Source organism: Sinocyclocheilus grahami, unplaced genomic scaffold (genome assembly GCF_001515645.1).
Source record: "Sinocyclocheilus grahami isolate Dianchi unplaced genomic scaffold, SAMN03320097.WGS_v1.1 scaffold1821.1, whole genome shotgun sequence".
Lineage (NCBI taxonomy): Eukaryota > Metazoa > Chordata > Actinopteri > Cypriniformes > Cyprinidae > Sinocyclocheilus > Sinocyclocheilus grahami.
The window spans coordinates 47627-63828 of NW_015507000.1; the positions used below are offsets into that span (position 1 = coordinate 47627).

At 38.8% G+C, this 16202-nt stretch overlaps 2 protein-coding genes across 2 annotated transcripts in view; one reads left to right on the forward strand and one right to left on the reverse strand.

The window, feature by feature from the left end:
• Positions 1–865: 865 nt before the first annotated feature.
• On the reverse strand, positions 866–2678 carry LOC107572850 (calcium/calmodulin-dependent protein kinase II inhibitor 2-like). The gene is made up of 2 exons (XM_016259280.1): positions 2143–2678; positions 866–1791 (listed from the first exon to the last, which is right to left on the reverse strand). Exons 1-2 carry the CDS (start codon positions 2309–2311, stop codon positions 1727–1729), a joined length of 234 nt encoding a protein of 77 aa, XP_016114766.1. The 5' UTR covers positions 2312–2678; the 3' UTR covers positions 866–1726.
• Positions 2679–14124: 11446 nt separating this feature from the next.
• LOC107572847 (putative cytidine deaminase) overlaps positions 14125–16202 on the forward strand; it is a 4685-nt gene continuing 2607 nt past the window's right edge. Inside the window, exons 1-5 of the mRNA XM_016259276.1 lie at positions 14125–14194; positions 15450–15512; positions 15608–15758; positions 15884–16025; positions 16102–16108. Coding sequence (XP_016114762.1) covers positions 15461–15512; positions 15608–15758; positions 15884–16025; positions 16102–16108 — 352 coding nt within the window. The 5' untranslated portion in view covers positions 14125–14194; positions 15450–15460. The remainder of the gene's footprint in view (positions 14195–15449; positions 15513–15607; positions 15759–15883; positions 16026–16101; positions 16109–16202) is intronic.

A 16202-nucleotide genomic window follows, 5' to 3' on the forward strand; every position in this document is an offset into this window, starting at 1 on the left:
GACATCCACATCCACACAGACACACACAGACAGACACAGACACAGACACAGACACAGACACACACACACACACACACACAGAGACACATACGCGCGCACACACACACACACACACATGCAGTCGTACACTAAGTCTTCCCTGGGATTTGTGACATTTTTTAAACGCATGATGTCACAATCTGAACTCATCACTTCACAGCAGAACCTCAGATTGCTTTTCGCTTTTTAGGAAATGTCTCTGTCTCCAAATGGAGCGAGTGTCCTCGTATGCCTCTTTTAGGAGCCTTATAATTTTGGAAAAGTGCTGAATGGATAAAAGGCACTATGGATAACTTGTATAAGACAAGCCTACTATATAGGGCTTAGTGCTGCATTAGTGCCACAGCGAGACAATATAATTCATGGACGCAGCTGAACGATACATCTCAAAAGTTGTAACGTTCCTCCACGTTGTCAGATCCTCTGCTGTGGTTTCCCTAGTGGACACAATGGAAATTTCAGGAGGGTGGAATCTGTTTCCATGGCAGCCCATCCATCCCGCCAGCATTTCTAATAACCGTAACCTCCAGACTGGCAGGAGAAGCTCTTGAAAACTCCCTCGTACAGTCTGCAGATCATATTTGCTGTGATTCCTCGGCGGACTGGAGTTCAAATGGTGCGCTTTGACAACACTCATCCCAAACCATGAATCATTTAAAGCTTGTGGCAGAGCCGGAAATGTCACGTCCCCTGGATTTGAGCATGTGCACAGATTAAACCGGGCTAAACGGAGCATTTAGAGATGTGTCAGGGGGAGGGAAAAAAAAGAGCGGCGTCTCTTTGAATGTTTCTCAAAATCTTTATTATAACAGATATTCTGTAGAAATGTTCTGTGAGATAAATACGTAATATATTCAAGAAGACGTTCTTGAGGTCTTGAGGTTCGTCATGCATAACTAGAATACATCACAAGTAGTATGAAAGAGCCCTGTAAACATGACCACCTAATATTAATAAACCTGTGCATGTGAAGAAAGCACAGAAAGATACGTTTCTTGTCAGGATCAATTTGGCACATCTACAGTTAATATGCTTTACGATAATAAGGTTACTGTCGGTAAACTGACGTTCCAGATCGAAGCGAACATCAGACGAATGAAATGAAACGAAGCAGACCACGAGAATCACAGTTAAGCTACATACAAAACATTTATCGAAAGCAAAAGTCACTTCTCGTCATCGTTCCATATAAAACGGTTGCTCAACCGTCAACACTGCAAAATATGTATCCAAAGATTTAATAAATAGCCTTTTGTTTTTTTTTACACATACATAGTGGAACCTCTTTGGAGGTCCACTCTGGAAGAAAAAGTCGACATTGCTAGTATACACCATTAACACCACCAGTAGGCTACGGGGTTAAGCGGGAAGATACTGGTTTGATGTTAATGGTATTGTTTGCTCAGCTCAGTCTATCGAATTGCTTCATTAGAGCCAAAAACTAAAATAGAGTCCGTCTTTTTAATGAGACTAAACCCTGTCATTGCACATATCTCGGAGTATAGTTTGGAAACCACAGTATTCCTTCAAGCCCCTGGGCCGCTGGTTCAGTCAGCCCCGCTGTAAACCCTGGACAATGGAGTTTGGGAGATCGAGAGGAGAATGTGTGGAGTGCTTGTCTCCAGAGTGCATCTTCACAACGTCTTTGGATATACACATCAGAGAGGTTAAGAGTCTTTGGGTCCGTTCACGCCGACGAGGACTTCTCTGTGCTCTTGTCCAGTGCTTCGCCATCGTTGTCCTCTTCAATGACTGTCAGTGAACAGAGACACTAGGGTTATGATGAGAGACCAACTCACAGATGCTCTATTGCCTCTCGCTACGCACAAGCACAAAGATGGAGATTCCATGTTGCCATGAATTTTAATACATCAGAAATGGCGCAATACATCACTGTGTCCTAATCGCTGTCTATTCGAGAAGCGGAAAATAAGACAGTTTAAGCAGAGGAGACTGATTATACCGCACGTGAAATCATTCGACACGCGCTATTTTCGTGCGTAAAGGCGTAATCGGGAAGCGCAACATGGAATTTCGCATCATCTGCGCCCGTAACAACCGACTAATTTTGTTCGTGCAATGAAGAAAGGCTTTGCCCGTTACCTCTTTTGCTTCTCCCGATCTGCCCGAGCTTTGGTGGTCGTTTATTCTGGTTGCCACCGAAAAAGTTGTTGGTGTCTTGGAGGCGGCAGGTGAAGGAAAGGTGTTCCTCGTCCCCGTCGTTGCCATAATGAGTCATTTTGTCCTCGTTATACGGTAATACATCCGACATGCTGTATGAACTGACAGCGGCTACGTTATCTGCTGTTGAATCGATAGCGCGAGGCCAATTTTGTCGAGCGAATCTTTCGGCTGTTTACCTCTATCGCACGTGTCTCTGCGAGTGGGTGTCGAGGACGCGGGGCGAATGCATGCAATTTCCTGCGTTCAGCTCGAATTACTCCAAATGTCCCAACGTCGGGAATGCTGGAGATGCGAATGGCCGCTCGCGGAGGAATGCGCCTTATTTGCGCTCTCGGCGGCTGGAGCGTCGTATGGAAAACCTGAGAAACAAATGCAAATTGGGAAGCGATGCAAAACAAAGATCCCTGATGGGGAATGAACGTCACTGAGGCGCGGGCTTCCTCTCCAGCTCTTTCATTGCAGCAATCGCCAATATTAATCTTGGGTACATGGGGGGAAATTTTTTTTTTCCCTTGTGTCATTGACAAATAAAGATGTTCGAGATGATAAATCTTTTATTATGTAATTATAGTTGAAAGCACATTTACAATCTATTAAACGTGATATTTGTACTCATGTTGATTTCATACAATTTCAGATAAACGTTTATAACATTTTATACAAAATGTCTGATTTAATGACTCTTGAGTGTGCAAAATCATTATAATGTCTTCAAACACATTTTCCCAAGTCAAACTTAAAAAAAAAAAAAAAGTGTGACACCTTAACCTTGAGACATAATCGCGAGAATCTAAATTTGGCGTCAAAATCTATTCAAATTTTAATAATACTGAAAATCTAATTGTTAAAACAAAAACGTAACATATGCTTAAAAAACAAATAATAATATATACTTATAATATAATATACTTATATACTAATATTTATATATAGGTGCATCTCAATAAATTAGAATGTCGTGGAAAAGTTCATTTATTTCAGTAATTCAACTCCCAAAATAATAATAATAATTATTATTAATAACTAGTTTAGCTTTGTTTTCATTCACTTCATGAAAAAATGTGAACCATAAATTCAGTTAGGGTGAATATACGAATGAAGAAAAGCCATTATAGTATATAAAACACATATAAGGGACCGAATTAATATTTATATACAGATTTAATTTCTTTTTCATAAGAAAATCCTCTTAATTTATTCCAGTCGCTTTCATTTGAGCACTCATAGTTTGCAACAAAGACCCAATGCTTATGTTGAGGCTTATTGTTATAGTGTATCTCAATCCTGAAATCCTGAAGTACTGCACATTTTGGATGTCTCCCTTATGTAATACATTGTTTGCTCATTTGTAGACCATCCAAGACCTGAACTGGGTAGTGAACTTTACAGATAAATTAACTGTGTATGCAACAAATTTCATGACCTGTGATTATATATATCAGATGGTTTCCACTATAGTGAAACAGAGAGTTTATCAGTGTTTTTACACTTTATCTTGCTACCAAAATACCAGTTAAGAAAACAGTTAAAGGGCTAAGGCACATGGCTGTGTAAATTAAATAAGCACTGACTCTATCAGCCAATTACATTTAGTTAGACCTCATGTCTTAGTTGTAGCAAGAGCCAATCTGTTATTTTATTCAGTTATTTTATCCTTATCACATGCTTTTTTCAGTTAAAACCCAACCAAACAGAATAAGATATTAAAACATGGCTGTAATTCACAAGAGAACCCAATATGGGATGTTTTTCCGCTCTGTGTACAGGTTTTCATTTTGTAATAATATCAGAAGCTGGAGTGAAGCTGAACTCATACTGGCACAATCTGGATATATGAGCTGAGGGGGTTTGCTTCTCTGTCCAAGATTTTGAGAGCATAATCTTCTGCACCAGGCACAGTCATAACCTTTCCAGGATTGAGCAGCAGACATTGTCAATCCACTGCAGAAACGAGCGGGATGGAAGCGAGGTGCACTGCTTCCTCCCATCGGTGAATGAGAGGCCATTTTGTTCCATTCTATCTGATCTGAATAGCTGAAATGGGAAACACACACAGAGCCAATTGAGCTTTGTCTCGGTTTGCTAAAAACCAGCCTGTTTCCTTCGAGAGAGGTCATTTGAATGCTTAGGCTTCAGAGAGTTTAATATTGGGAGGAATGATGGAGATGAGCTGAGCGTGCTCGGAAATGATGTGTTGACAGATTACAGCTGGTTCTGAGAGTGTGACTGAATCCAAAGATACAGGATGCGTTTCATCTTCAGTTTTAACCCTCATGTTGTGTTTCCAGCCATTTTCACCCAAAGAGGATCATTTTGTCCTGAAAATACTAGCTAATGTTATCGTATTGGACTAAAATTGACTGACTTTGCTCACACAGCGTACAACAAGTTCTCCAAAATGTGAATAATTTTATACTTTTGGGGGATTTTTTCCCCCATATTAGGGCCTTTCGCACCGCTTTAGTTCCAGAATTAAATGTACAGTACTAAAGTACTGGGACGATTTTGCGCAAACTATTTCCCAGTATCATTTAAAGGGTTGCATTCGCACCGAGAGTGTGCACTAAAAAGTGACGTAAGCCGGTCGACAGTGACGTCATTTGTGCGCGGTATTCAACAACGGAAATAAAGAAGAACAATGTTAACAACAGGAGGATGGAGGATGCTGTGATCGGAGCTGTGTTTTTGTTGTGTTTCACGGGGTTTCACAATAATGGACATGGAAAGTCGACGTATACGTAAAGCGATTGAAAGAACGGAAAGGAGGACTAAGAATCTCCAACGATACTTCAGCGTCCGTCCATCTATCGCTGTTCTCCATACTTGCGAAATAAGTTGACACAATGTTTACAGTATGTTTACACAGCGTTTTAAATCATGGCGGGTGAGGGTGTTTTCGTATGAGTTTGGCCAATCAATGTCTACTTACGTCACGATTAGTACCAGTTGTGCTGGTTAGACCCTGCTCCGGCGGAGTAGGAGCTAATTTGGTTCTAGAAAAAGGCAGTCCGGTACTAAAATCGCGCCCAGTTCCGGCGGTGCGAAAACGCCAAAAAGTGGGTAGTTCCACAATTAGTTCTGGTACTATGAAAAGGTTTCCGCTGTGCGAAAGGCCCTATTGTTACACGGCCATATTTGGTGTGCCCAACAGTGTTGGAAAAGTTACTTTAAAAAGTAATGCATTACAATATTGCGTCACTCCCTAAAAAAGTAACTTATAGCGTTACTTAGGCCTCTTTTCCACTGCATGGTACGGTTCACTTTTGGGGGTTTTCCACTGGGTACAGTACCTGGTACCTGGTACTTTTTTTAGTACCACCTCGGTTGAGGTTCCAAGTGAACCGTACCATTACCAAAACGTGACGTGTAAACTCTGCTGATCACGGATTGGCCGGAGAGAATCGTCACTACACTATGGTCACTGAACTTGCGACTCAAACACAACAGAACTGCTAGATTTAAATCAGCACAGCCAGTGAAGGATCGAACGCAACTGTTTTGAATGAGCGCACCTTTTTTACCAACCAAAAAGTGGGGTTTCGTTGTCTGTTGAGGAAGTATAGACGTTCCTCTCATTGATAGCAGAAGAGCGGATCCAGCGGGAGCTTGAAGGGGCGATGCGGAATGAAAAAGTTTTTCAGGAGTCGCGGCAGTAGAGGCGGCACAACTAACGACATGTGAATAATCCCACCCACTCTAAAGCGGTACTAAACTGCAGTGGAAACCAAGCAGCAACCTTCGGTATTGACTAATACTGCAGTTCATCGACTGGCCGCTAGAGGCTAGCTCCAAAAGGGAGTCAGTCCCATAGACTCCCCATGTTAAAATGCCCAACTTTACAGCAGAAAAAAATGTGTTTACAGCCTGGTACAGAAAGTGGTTTTGGTCTATATAGCTATATAGCTAATTTTGCCCTTCATGACAACTGTGAGGGGGGTGAATTTTTTTATAACTCATCCGTTTAAATTATATTAAGCCTTAAAGTTCTGCATAATTAAGGGAATGGCCACTTGAGTGACAAGTGGATTGCTGCTGCTGTCACCGCCGTCGAGCTAGGTGGGCGTGGTTTCAGCAACCAGCTCCCGCCTCTTTGTCCATTTTCGATTATCGCGCGATGACGCGCTGCCAAGATGGCGACGGCCCGCTCCGCCCACTTTGAGCTTCAAAAACTCTCTTCGGAAATCTACGGGTGACGTCACGGACACTACGACCATGTTTTTATACAGTCTACGGTGGAAACGCAAACCGTGCCGAGCCGAGTCGTAGCATGCAGTGGAAAAGCGCCATTAGTTACTTTTTATGTAAAGTAATGCATTAAGTTACTTTTTCTCATCCGGGATGGACTTACTTGTTTGATTTAAATGTAAAAAAATTCTATTTTTGGTAAATGTAAAAGTCTTTTCACACCAAAATGAATAAAGGCCAAAGTATACTTTGGTTTTTATGCGTACATGAGGGTTCGCACACAGTGTGCGTGATGCAAATTTCGTTACCAAAATAGTACGCGCACTATCCGATTTTTGAAACCGGTTTGAAAAAGTAACTCAGATAGTTTTTTGTAAATGAAAAAGTAATGTGTTACTTTAGTTACTTGAAAAAAGTAATCTGATTACGTAACTTGTGTTACTTGTAATGCGTTACCGACAACACTGCTGGTCAAATATGGCAGGCCTACAAAAAATTGCTTAGAAATCAATCAAGAGTGTGAGGTGAAATTGCTCATTATGCTATATTATCACCAAATACTGGATTCAATCAAGCGTTTTTTAAAAGTCAGGTCAGTTTTGACCAGGAACACTGAATAGAAGCACAGCACAAGGGATAAAAGTTTAGCATTTAGCAATTAGTATTGCTTCTCCCGGTTGACCCTGTCAGAACAAAACTGTGACCCATTTCCACCAGCTGTAAACCTCAATAACCACATAAAGATCTTAAAAAACAAAATATTTTATGGTACAGATAATAAAATGAATCTTGGTAGGTTAATAAGTTATTTACAATAAGTATCACGTCAATCACAAGTTCTGCTTGTCCTGGCACGTAGAATTAGCATTGTTCTTAATATTTACTTATTTTTGTGTGGCATATTCATTCACAATGCCTTTCCCTGTGGGAACATGCTGTTCTGCGATTAATTTCCCATGAAACTCTATTCAGAGATCCATCAGATTACTCCTTTACTGCCAAACATGTTAGCAGCCCTCCTCAAAAATGTCATTATTCCCAAATGACCTGTGTTGTTGGTTGCTTTAACCTTAACGCTTAATGTTACCTATTGTTTTTAATTATGTAAGTAATAAATGATTCTCCAGACACAAAAAAGTTGTTATTATCTAAACTGAGCTTTTGAGATGCTTTCATATGATACATACATAAACTGCTACGAATCATTGTGTGTAGTTCGTGCGGCGATCATCTTACACGTGGTGTCATGTGCAGGCAATGAAACCAAAAGCTCCTGGAACTAATGCCACCTTCAGAGAAGAGTAATTGCAGACACACCCAGTCCTATTAGATGTGCAAACATCCATTGTTGCAAGTACGGTACAACGTCAAATCTTTTTATGGCTTCCCGGTCACATCAACTGAACTAAACAAAGGCAATTTTTCTGCATTTAATATCCTTTTGAGAATGTTAAAGGAGGATATTTTGAGTGAAACCTTTTCGGGTAATTCCCTTGTAAATAAGCAATTTAAAGGGCGACTGTTTATTACTACAACTATATGCACAATATCTAGCTGCTAACTAATATTAAAACATGTAGTGATCAGTCAACATCACTGCCAGATATTTTTGTGCACTTATCATGCATATTAATCACATTATGTAAGAGTTTGTAAGTGTATTGTAGTTGTAAGAGGCTTCACATTAGATTTTGATTCATTTGCTTTCATTTATGGGTGTTTCTTCAACTTTGACACTTTTACACTACCTTTCAAAAGTTTGGGGTCTTTAAGATTTTTGAATGTTTTTAAAAGAAGTCTCTTACGCTTATCAAGGCTGCATTCATTTGATTATTGTGAAATATTATTGCAATTTAAGATGATGTTTTTTATTTGAATATATTTTAAAATGTAATTTATTCCTGTGATGCGCAGCTGAATTTTCAGCATCATTCCTCCAGTCTTCAGTGTCACATGATCTTTCAGAAATCATTCTAATATGATGATTTGCTGCTCAAGAAACATTTCTGATTATTATCAGTGTTGATTAATTTGCGGTTTAATCACTGTCGGTACTTCTTTTGAACAAGTACTTACTTCATGACCATTAAAAAAGTATGTTCTATATAATATAAATGCGTGTGAATGAAATTCGGATTTACTACATTTGTCATGTTGTCAGTGTCATATGATCTACAGTGTCAGTTGCAGTGCTTCACTGCCATTCACAAATCCTCACCCATGGCCTCACGGATATTAAAGTGTCCACTGAATACACACTTCATAACCTCTGCAAAAGTATTAGGTCTTCTGGGTAGTTTTTGCATACTGTTTTATGAATACTGTGAATTCAGACATACTAATCCTTTCACAAACTGAAAATACAGCTTTATAGTAGAGAAGTAGGCATATTCAGACACAGCCAGTCACTTGTTTTATTACTGAATGAATCAGTGATTTTGAACAAATCAGTTGAATGAATGATTCAAAGATTCAAAACTTAGGCTGCATTCAAATTTATTATTGTATTTTTTAACGATCATGAAGTAATTACTCATTCAAAAGAAGTACCTGTTTAGAGAGTATGCATTTGCACTTCTGGAACACAGCTTAGCCAATCAAATTCAAGGACTGGAACTAAATGTTATATAATTGACCAACAGGTTCAGAAAAGTTTAATTATGTATGGGATAATGTATAGCCAGTCGGTAAAATAACTTCCTACCAGACGATCAGAACTTAATGTTTTGAAAATATTTTAATGCATTTATTAATTTTTTTCTATGTTGTTCCTTTATTGTTGGATTAGGTTAGATTGTCATAATTGAAGCCATGAATACCATAATTGACCAGATTCAAGCATCCAATACTTTCGTTTATTTACATAGAATATATCCAAAGTGCTGTTTATTGCTCTGCATTTATCCCATCCAAAGTTCACACACACAGCATTGAACACACACACCCGGAGCAGTGGGCAGCCATTTATGCTGCGGCGCCCAGGGAGCATTTGGGGGTTTGGTGCCTTGCTCAAGGGTTTCACCTCAGTCGTGGTATTGAAGGTGGGAGAGAGCTCTGTACATTCACTCCCCCCACCTACAATCCCTGCCGGTACGAGACTCGAACCCACAACCTTTGGGTTACGAGTCCGACTCGCTAACCATTAGACCACGTAAAAACAACAAGACGAGACTTTCTTATAGTTATACACTCACTTATTTGAAAGTGATATATTCAGTATTAAATATATCACTCGTAAGTGAGTGAGTGACTCTTGAGTGAGTGTATTAACTATAAGAGGCAAAGAACCAGAGTGCCGTACCTTTATGAGCATGATATCTGCATTATTGCTGCTCCTGTTGTACTGAGGGTGCGGGACAAGCGACAGAGGCTTGGAGTACTGCTCTGTCCCCTCATAAGCACCTAAAGTATAGTCTCCAGCCACCACCATCATCTGATCCATCCTTAAAGACAAGTAAAAATACAGTCAAGACTCTCTGAAAAAAACATGAAACGATTGTCTAGCGCCACCATACTAAAGCACTCCAATACAATGCGAATAAATAAAGAGTTGTCCAGATCCTAGTTATAAGCTTGATATCTGATTTCTTGACATCACTTGTTATACACAGTGACTCTTTGTAGAGGACATGAATTGAATGACAGTATTTTTCGCTGTTAGCAGCCTCAGCTGTGCCAAGCAGCAGATAAGCCAGCATTCATTAAGTCCCACACGGTGATGACGGGTCAAGGTTAACGCGCGTCCTGACTGCCTGTCTGCTTTACTCTGGCGTTCGACTCACCCACGGACTTGGCCATCAAGCTTCCTGCCATACTGTGTATCATGTAATTCTCATAAACAGCCTGTTAGGTAGAGAATTTATTTAAAGAAAAGGTGAAAAATCACACACCCAATATTGCAATGGGCGGCTGTAAGCACCCAGTATTTGTGGACCAGAGATCCGCCACAGAAGTGCTGGCCCTTTGAGCTCTGTAACGACACGATGTATTTGATTGAATTTGGCGAGGGGGTATATCCGCCAACAATGCGCCCCTGAACAAAGTCCAGACCTGGAAAACATTATAACAAACATTTAAAACAGCTCAGAACTCAAGCTGACAGTGAAAGGACAATGAAGATTATACTCTAATCTCATTTACATTGAATTCGAATTGACAGCTGACAAAATCAAGCTTGACACCCTGTGCATCCCTGTTAAATAATAGTTACTTTTCATTCCAAGGCAGGATATATGACCTGATTTTCTATAAAGCCTTCTTATTGGTTACAAAGTAGTCTGATAATGAGAGTATGCAACAGTGGTTTATGATATTTGATTGTTTCATTCAAACAGTAATTGATTAGGTGCGTAATTGCATATGCAAATTGGTCACTGACAAATAGGAATGTTCACAATGCTCATAAAGGAAGACAAATATTTTAACAATCTAGTTGTGCCCAGTTTGGATTCATATTGGTTTCATATGGTTTGAAAAACTTTTATATAATTTTCAAAACAGTTTAAAGCGGTCATATGATGCGATTTCAATTTTTCCTTTCTCTTTGGAGTGTTACAAGCTCTTGGTGCATAAAGAAGATCTGTAAAGTTGCAAAGACTAAAGTCTCAAATCCAAAGAGATATTTTTTATAAAAGTTAAGAGTCAGCCACGCCTACCTAAAACGGCTCATTCTAACACACCCCCCCATACCTACCTCACTATGTGGGAAGATTTGCATAACGCCGCCCAAATGTTCACGCAAAGAAAGAAGGCGTAACTTTGATTCTCGCTGTAGTATTGTTGCTGCCATGTTGTGGAGACGCTGTGTGTTTCGTTGTGAAAGCGAAATACTTTGTATGGTCTTCCAAATAAGGACACAACTAGAAATCAGTGGTTAAGGTGTATTTACAACACTGTTCCGGAACAGTTCAAGCCAAATATTCAGATGTGTGCAGCACATTTTATGGAGGACGAGGACTGTTTCCTGGAAGAGTAGCCTACAATGCCGGTGTCTGTTTCTATAAAGTGGAGCAATTCCAACTTTGCAAGGATAGTCTGGTGCTTCTGACTCACAGCCTGTAAGTACGTTTTCATATTTAAAGAATTTACCACTGACGATTAAAACGCAAGTTTTGAGCAGTGTAGAATAGAGCTTGTTGTTTGTCATTTCTCCGATCACAAATGCAGACAGAGTTTTATGTTTACGCGGCGCGATGCAACTCGTAAAAAGACAGTATAAGTCATTATAATTCAACAAACACCAAGAAACGGCACCCATGCAGTGCTGTTTGTTAGCATTCATAGCTTTTGTTGGGATATACATACTGTACAGAATTCCCTCCCCTTTCCTCAAAGCCTGATCAAAAACACGTTATGGTGATATTTTGGTCTAGCAAATCAAAAGAGCTTTTCTTAATAAGCTGCTTAACGAGTGCTATGGTAAGCACGTCGCATGTCCATTACTACCTTGGCTAACAATTACACCTGCTTAGTAATGCCTAGCATCTATAGGGGCTGGACAAAATTATGTGAACACTTGGGAAATAGGCAATGTTTCTTTAATAAGGTGTTTTACCACCATTTCCCTTTAATGCAGCTTCCAACCGGGAGGCCTTTGATAGAGAGTCATACTTTTGAAGAGTCTCCAGTTGAATGTCAGAACATCAGAACACCTGCCAGTTACTTCAGGGATGCTGAAGGAGGTCATCTGCTTTTTACTCTTCTCTCCAAATCTGCCCAGAGTGGATTGACAATATTCAAGTCAAGGGATTGTTCTGGCCAGCGCAGATTTTGAAATGTTTCAACTGTCCAGGTTTCACGACCATAATTTCAGCATTTTAGCATTGGAGTCTGTGATTAAGGTTTGAGCAATTGCAGTTCTTTCACAGATGCTGGCTTTGTGAAGTTCTCTGTGGTCATTTATTTTTGCCTTCAGAGTGAATATTGAGGTTTGCTGTCACTTTGCTGTGTTGTTTGGACACAATCCTTCTCAGTGTTTGATTATCCCTATCATTCACTTTCAGTTTTCAATCACATTTCCTCTTCTCTGATGAAGTCTTGCCTTGCTTTGCGTACACAGCCATAATCGTAAAGACTGTTGTTCTTAAAATACCAAACAATGGAACTGTTAAAGTCCCAGATGCTAAATGGGCTTCCATGATTTGTCTTTTTTTGGCAGTCTGACAAGTCATCCATTTCACACGCGGCTTGTGCTAACCTCAACTTATACTACACTGATATACAACCTTAACCCCTATAATAGCAGGTCTTCACATTATTTTGTCCAACCCCTGTATTTGTCTGGTTGCTTTAGCTGGTTAAGTTTTATCCTGATGTGAAAATTCATCAAAATTCATTCATTCATGATTTCTGTTCCAGTCTACAGGTGTGGTTACATTTACCGTTGTTCTGTAATTTTCCAGTCATTTTAATAGGAATCCATATGTGACCCTGGACCACAAAACCTGTCAAAAGGTGCAATTTTTCGAAATTGAGATGTATACATCATATGAAAGGAGAGGACCATATTTGGTTGAGATACAACTATTTGAAAATCTGGAATCTGAGTGTGCAAAAAATCTAAATATTGAGAAAATCGCCTTTAAAATTGTTCAAATTAAGTTCTCAGCAATGCATATTACTAATAAAAAATTAAGTTTTGATATATTTACAGTAGGAAATTTACAGTGATTAACATGATCTTTACTTAATGTCCTAATGATTTTTGCCATAAAAGAAAAATCAATAATTTTGACCCATACAGTGTATTTTTGGCTATTGCTACAAATATACCCCAGCGACTTAAGACTGCTTTTGTGCTCCAGAGTCACATATGATCTTTGAACTTTGCATGAGGGCGAAATATTTCTCTAAGCAGATTTCGCATCGGGTTCAAGTTGGTCACACATTTTCACCGTTCTGACCAACAGAAAGCTGCTTGGGTTGAAAGTGACTCTGCGAGACAATAGACCTTTTTTTGTCTGCAAACTGCACCTTAAATGTAAAGCATCATCTCGTCTGTTAGCGACTTGCAAACATTTTCTCCATTCGATTTTATTTAGGATGCAGTACCACACATTTGACAAGAGCATTTTGTTTCAGAAATACACACCTTGTTTCTGTAACTGCCTACGTCAAGGGAAAGCGAACCACAATAACATGCTCTGGCTAGGCTCCCTGAACAGATTATGAGTTACATACCATAAAGGCAATGCAGAACCAATAATAAGAATTTCAGATTTTCAAACAATGAGAGGAGAGCAATTGACATCTCATGAGGCACTATGAGAATACAGATTCATTACATCCCAGGTGGGACTTCAGATAAATGGCAAACTCATCCTTCTAGGTGGAGCGCTCCCCTGAGGATAAAGACGTGCATTTATACAGTCAAGGGATCTTGTTCGCAGCTGCTTTGGTTACCACCACCCTATTGCCCTTTCCACCCAATTTCACCGTCACCCGATATCCTATTCTCTGACAAACCATTTTGTCAGATGAGAGAGTCTATAGGTATTTGATTTCCCCGTAGAGAGCAGCACACTGTATGAATCAAAGGCAAGGTCTTAGACATGATAGCATCAAACAAGAGGAGGCGATCTCAGATACGGAGAGCTTTTGGGTCAGCCTAAGTCTTGGCGTGTTATTGTTTTTGTTCCTACGAATAGTTAGTGTACAAACAAGACCATTAAACATAAGGGACAGATGTGGTTACACTATAAAAGCAAAGACAATATTCACAGCTTAGGTAGTGTGGGAGGAATTAAGTGGGATTTAGCTGCTCAGGATTGAGTTTTCGATGCTCAGGGTGAGTTTTTATACTGTCCATTTATGTTTTGGATAGAAAACGTCACACATATTACGTAAATATAACGTCATATTATATTATATTAAAAATGTATTTTATGCATAAGAAGTCTCTTACGCTTTCCAAGGCTGTATTTATTTGATCAAAAATACAGTCAAAACAGTAATATTGTGAAACATTATTATAAACATTATTTAAAATAACTATTTTCTATTTGAATAGATTTTAAAATGTAATGTGTTCCTGCGATGGTGAAGCTGAATTTTCAGCATCATTTCTCCAGTCTTCAGTGTCACATGATCTTCAGAAATCATTGTTATATGCCGATTTGCTGCTCGAGAAAAACACACTGCTTCATATTTTTGTGGAAACCTTACCTTTTTTTAACATTATTTCTCAGGGTTCTGTGATTAATCAAATGTTTAAGAGAAAAGCATGCATTTGAGAAAAAAAACAAAAAACAAAAAAACATATATATTAGTGCTGTCAAACGATTAATCGCGATTAATCGAATCCAGAATAAAAGTTTTGTTTACATAAAATGTGTTTTGTGCATATTATGTATATATAAATACACACACATACAGTATATATTCTGAAAATATTTACATGTATTTACATGTCTATATTTATATTCCTATAATTTATATTATAAATAAATATATTTAATATATAGACATAACATATTTTTCTGAAATATATACATGCATGTGTATTTATATATACATAATAAATATACACAGTACACATACATATATTATGCAAACAAAACCTTTTATTCTGGATGCGATTAATCGCGATTAATCGTATGACAGCACTATATATATATATATAGTTACAATGTAAAAAAAACTTTACTGCCTCTTCTGATCAATTTAATACTTCCTTGCTGAATAAAAGTAGTGTATGCCATACACATAATGTCATATTAACAATTATAGACATTTTGAAATGACAGTGATTGATGACAATGCCTATTCTTTGAATTTGTTTTTCTTTGAAAGAGAGTTTTATTACATTGATTAATTATTAAAACACAGCTAAAGCAGCTAAATCACAGTTGAAACCATCTAAACGAAACCTTTTTGGTTTTAGCTTTGAACTTTTATTCCAGCAGAGTAACCTGTTGTTGGAAACTCGCCCGTGACATTAATTTAGTTTGACCGTGTATTATGTAAAATGTGATGGCTTTTCTTTTACCACAGCTGTTTGTATTTGTTTTTCCTCTGACCTCTAAACGTCCTCCGTGTTTTAGACCCCTCCAACATGAAGAAATGCCTTGAATACGCCTTGCTCCTCATCATCTCTACGCTTCACGGTAAAGCACAGCATTAAAGCCTTTGGTGGGCACACGTTTTATGTTTATCTAGCACATACGAGGCCTCGCTTTATCATTATTCTCTTCATTTACAGGCTCGCTGCAGCAGAGAATCATCGGAGGACAGGAGGTTGAGCCCTATTCCATAAAGTACCAGGCCTCTATCCAGTACAACAACTACCATTACTGCGGAGGAACACTCATACACCGACAGTGGGTGGTTACTGCTGCCCACTGCTGGAGACCGTGAGTGTTTTATTGACAAGGAACTGAACACACTAAGCATGCTACAGTATTTGAGGTAGGCCAAATCCTTACACTGACTGTACTGATGTGGTAATGTTGGGTTCTGCTGTCTACTCTGTTCACAGGAGCTATTTAATCAAAGTGGTTTTGAGTGAACACAACCTCTCCAGTAAAGAGGGTGTTGAGCAGGTGTTCAATGTGTCCAGAGTTCTGGTGTATTACATGTACAGTTACAGGACATTTGATAGTGACATTATGCTCTTGAAAGTAAGTTCATCAAGCATGAAATATATAAATATTGCACACATGTTAATAAGTAGGCCTATATGCTTGTTTATCCTAGTATCCTAGTTAGGAAGCAACAAACATACATGGTAACAGCAAGTATGTTTTATATATATATATATATATATATATATATATATATATATATACACACACACA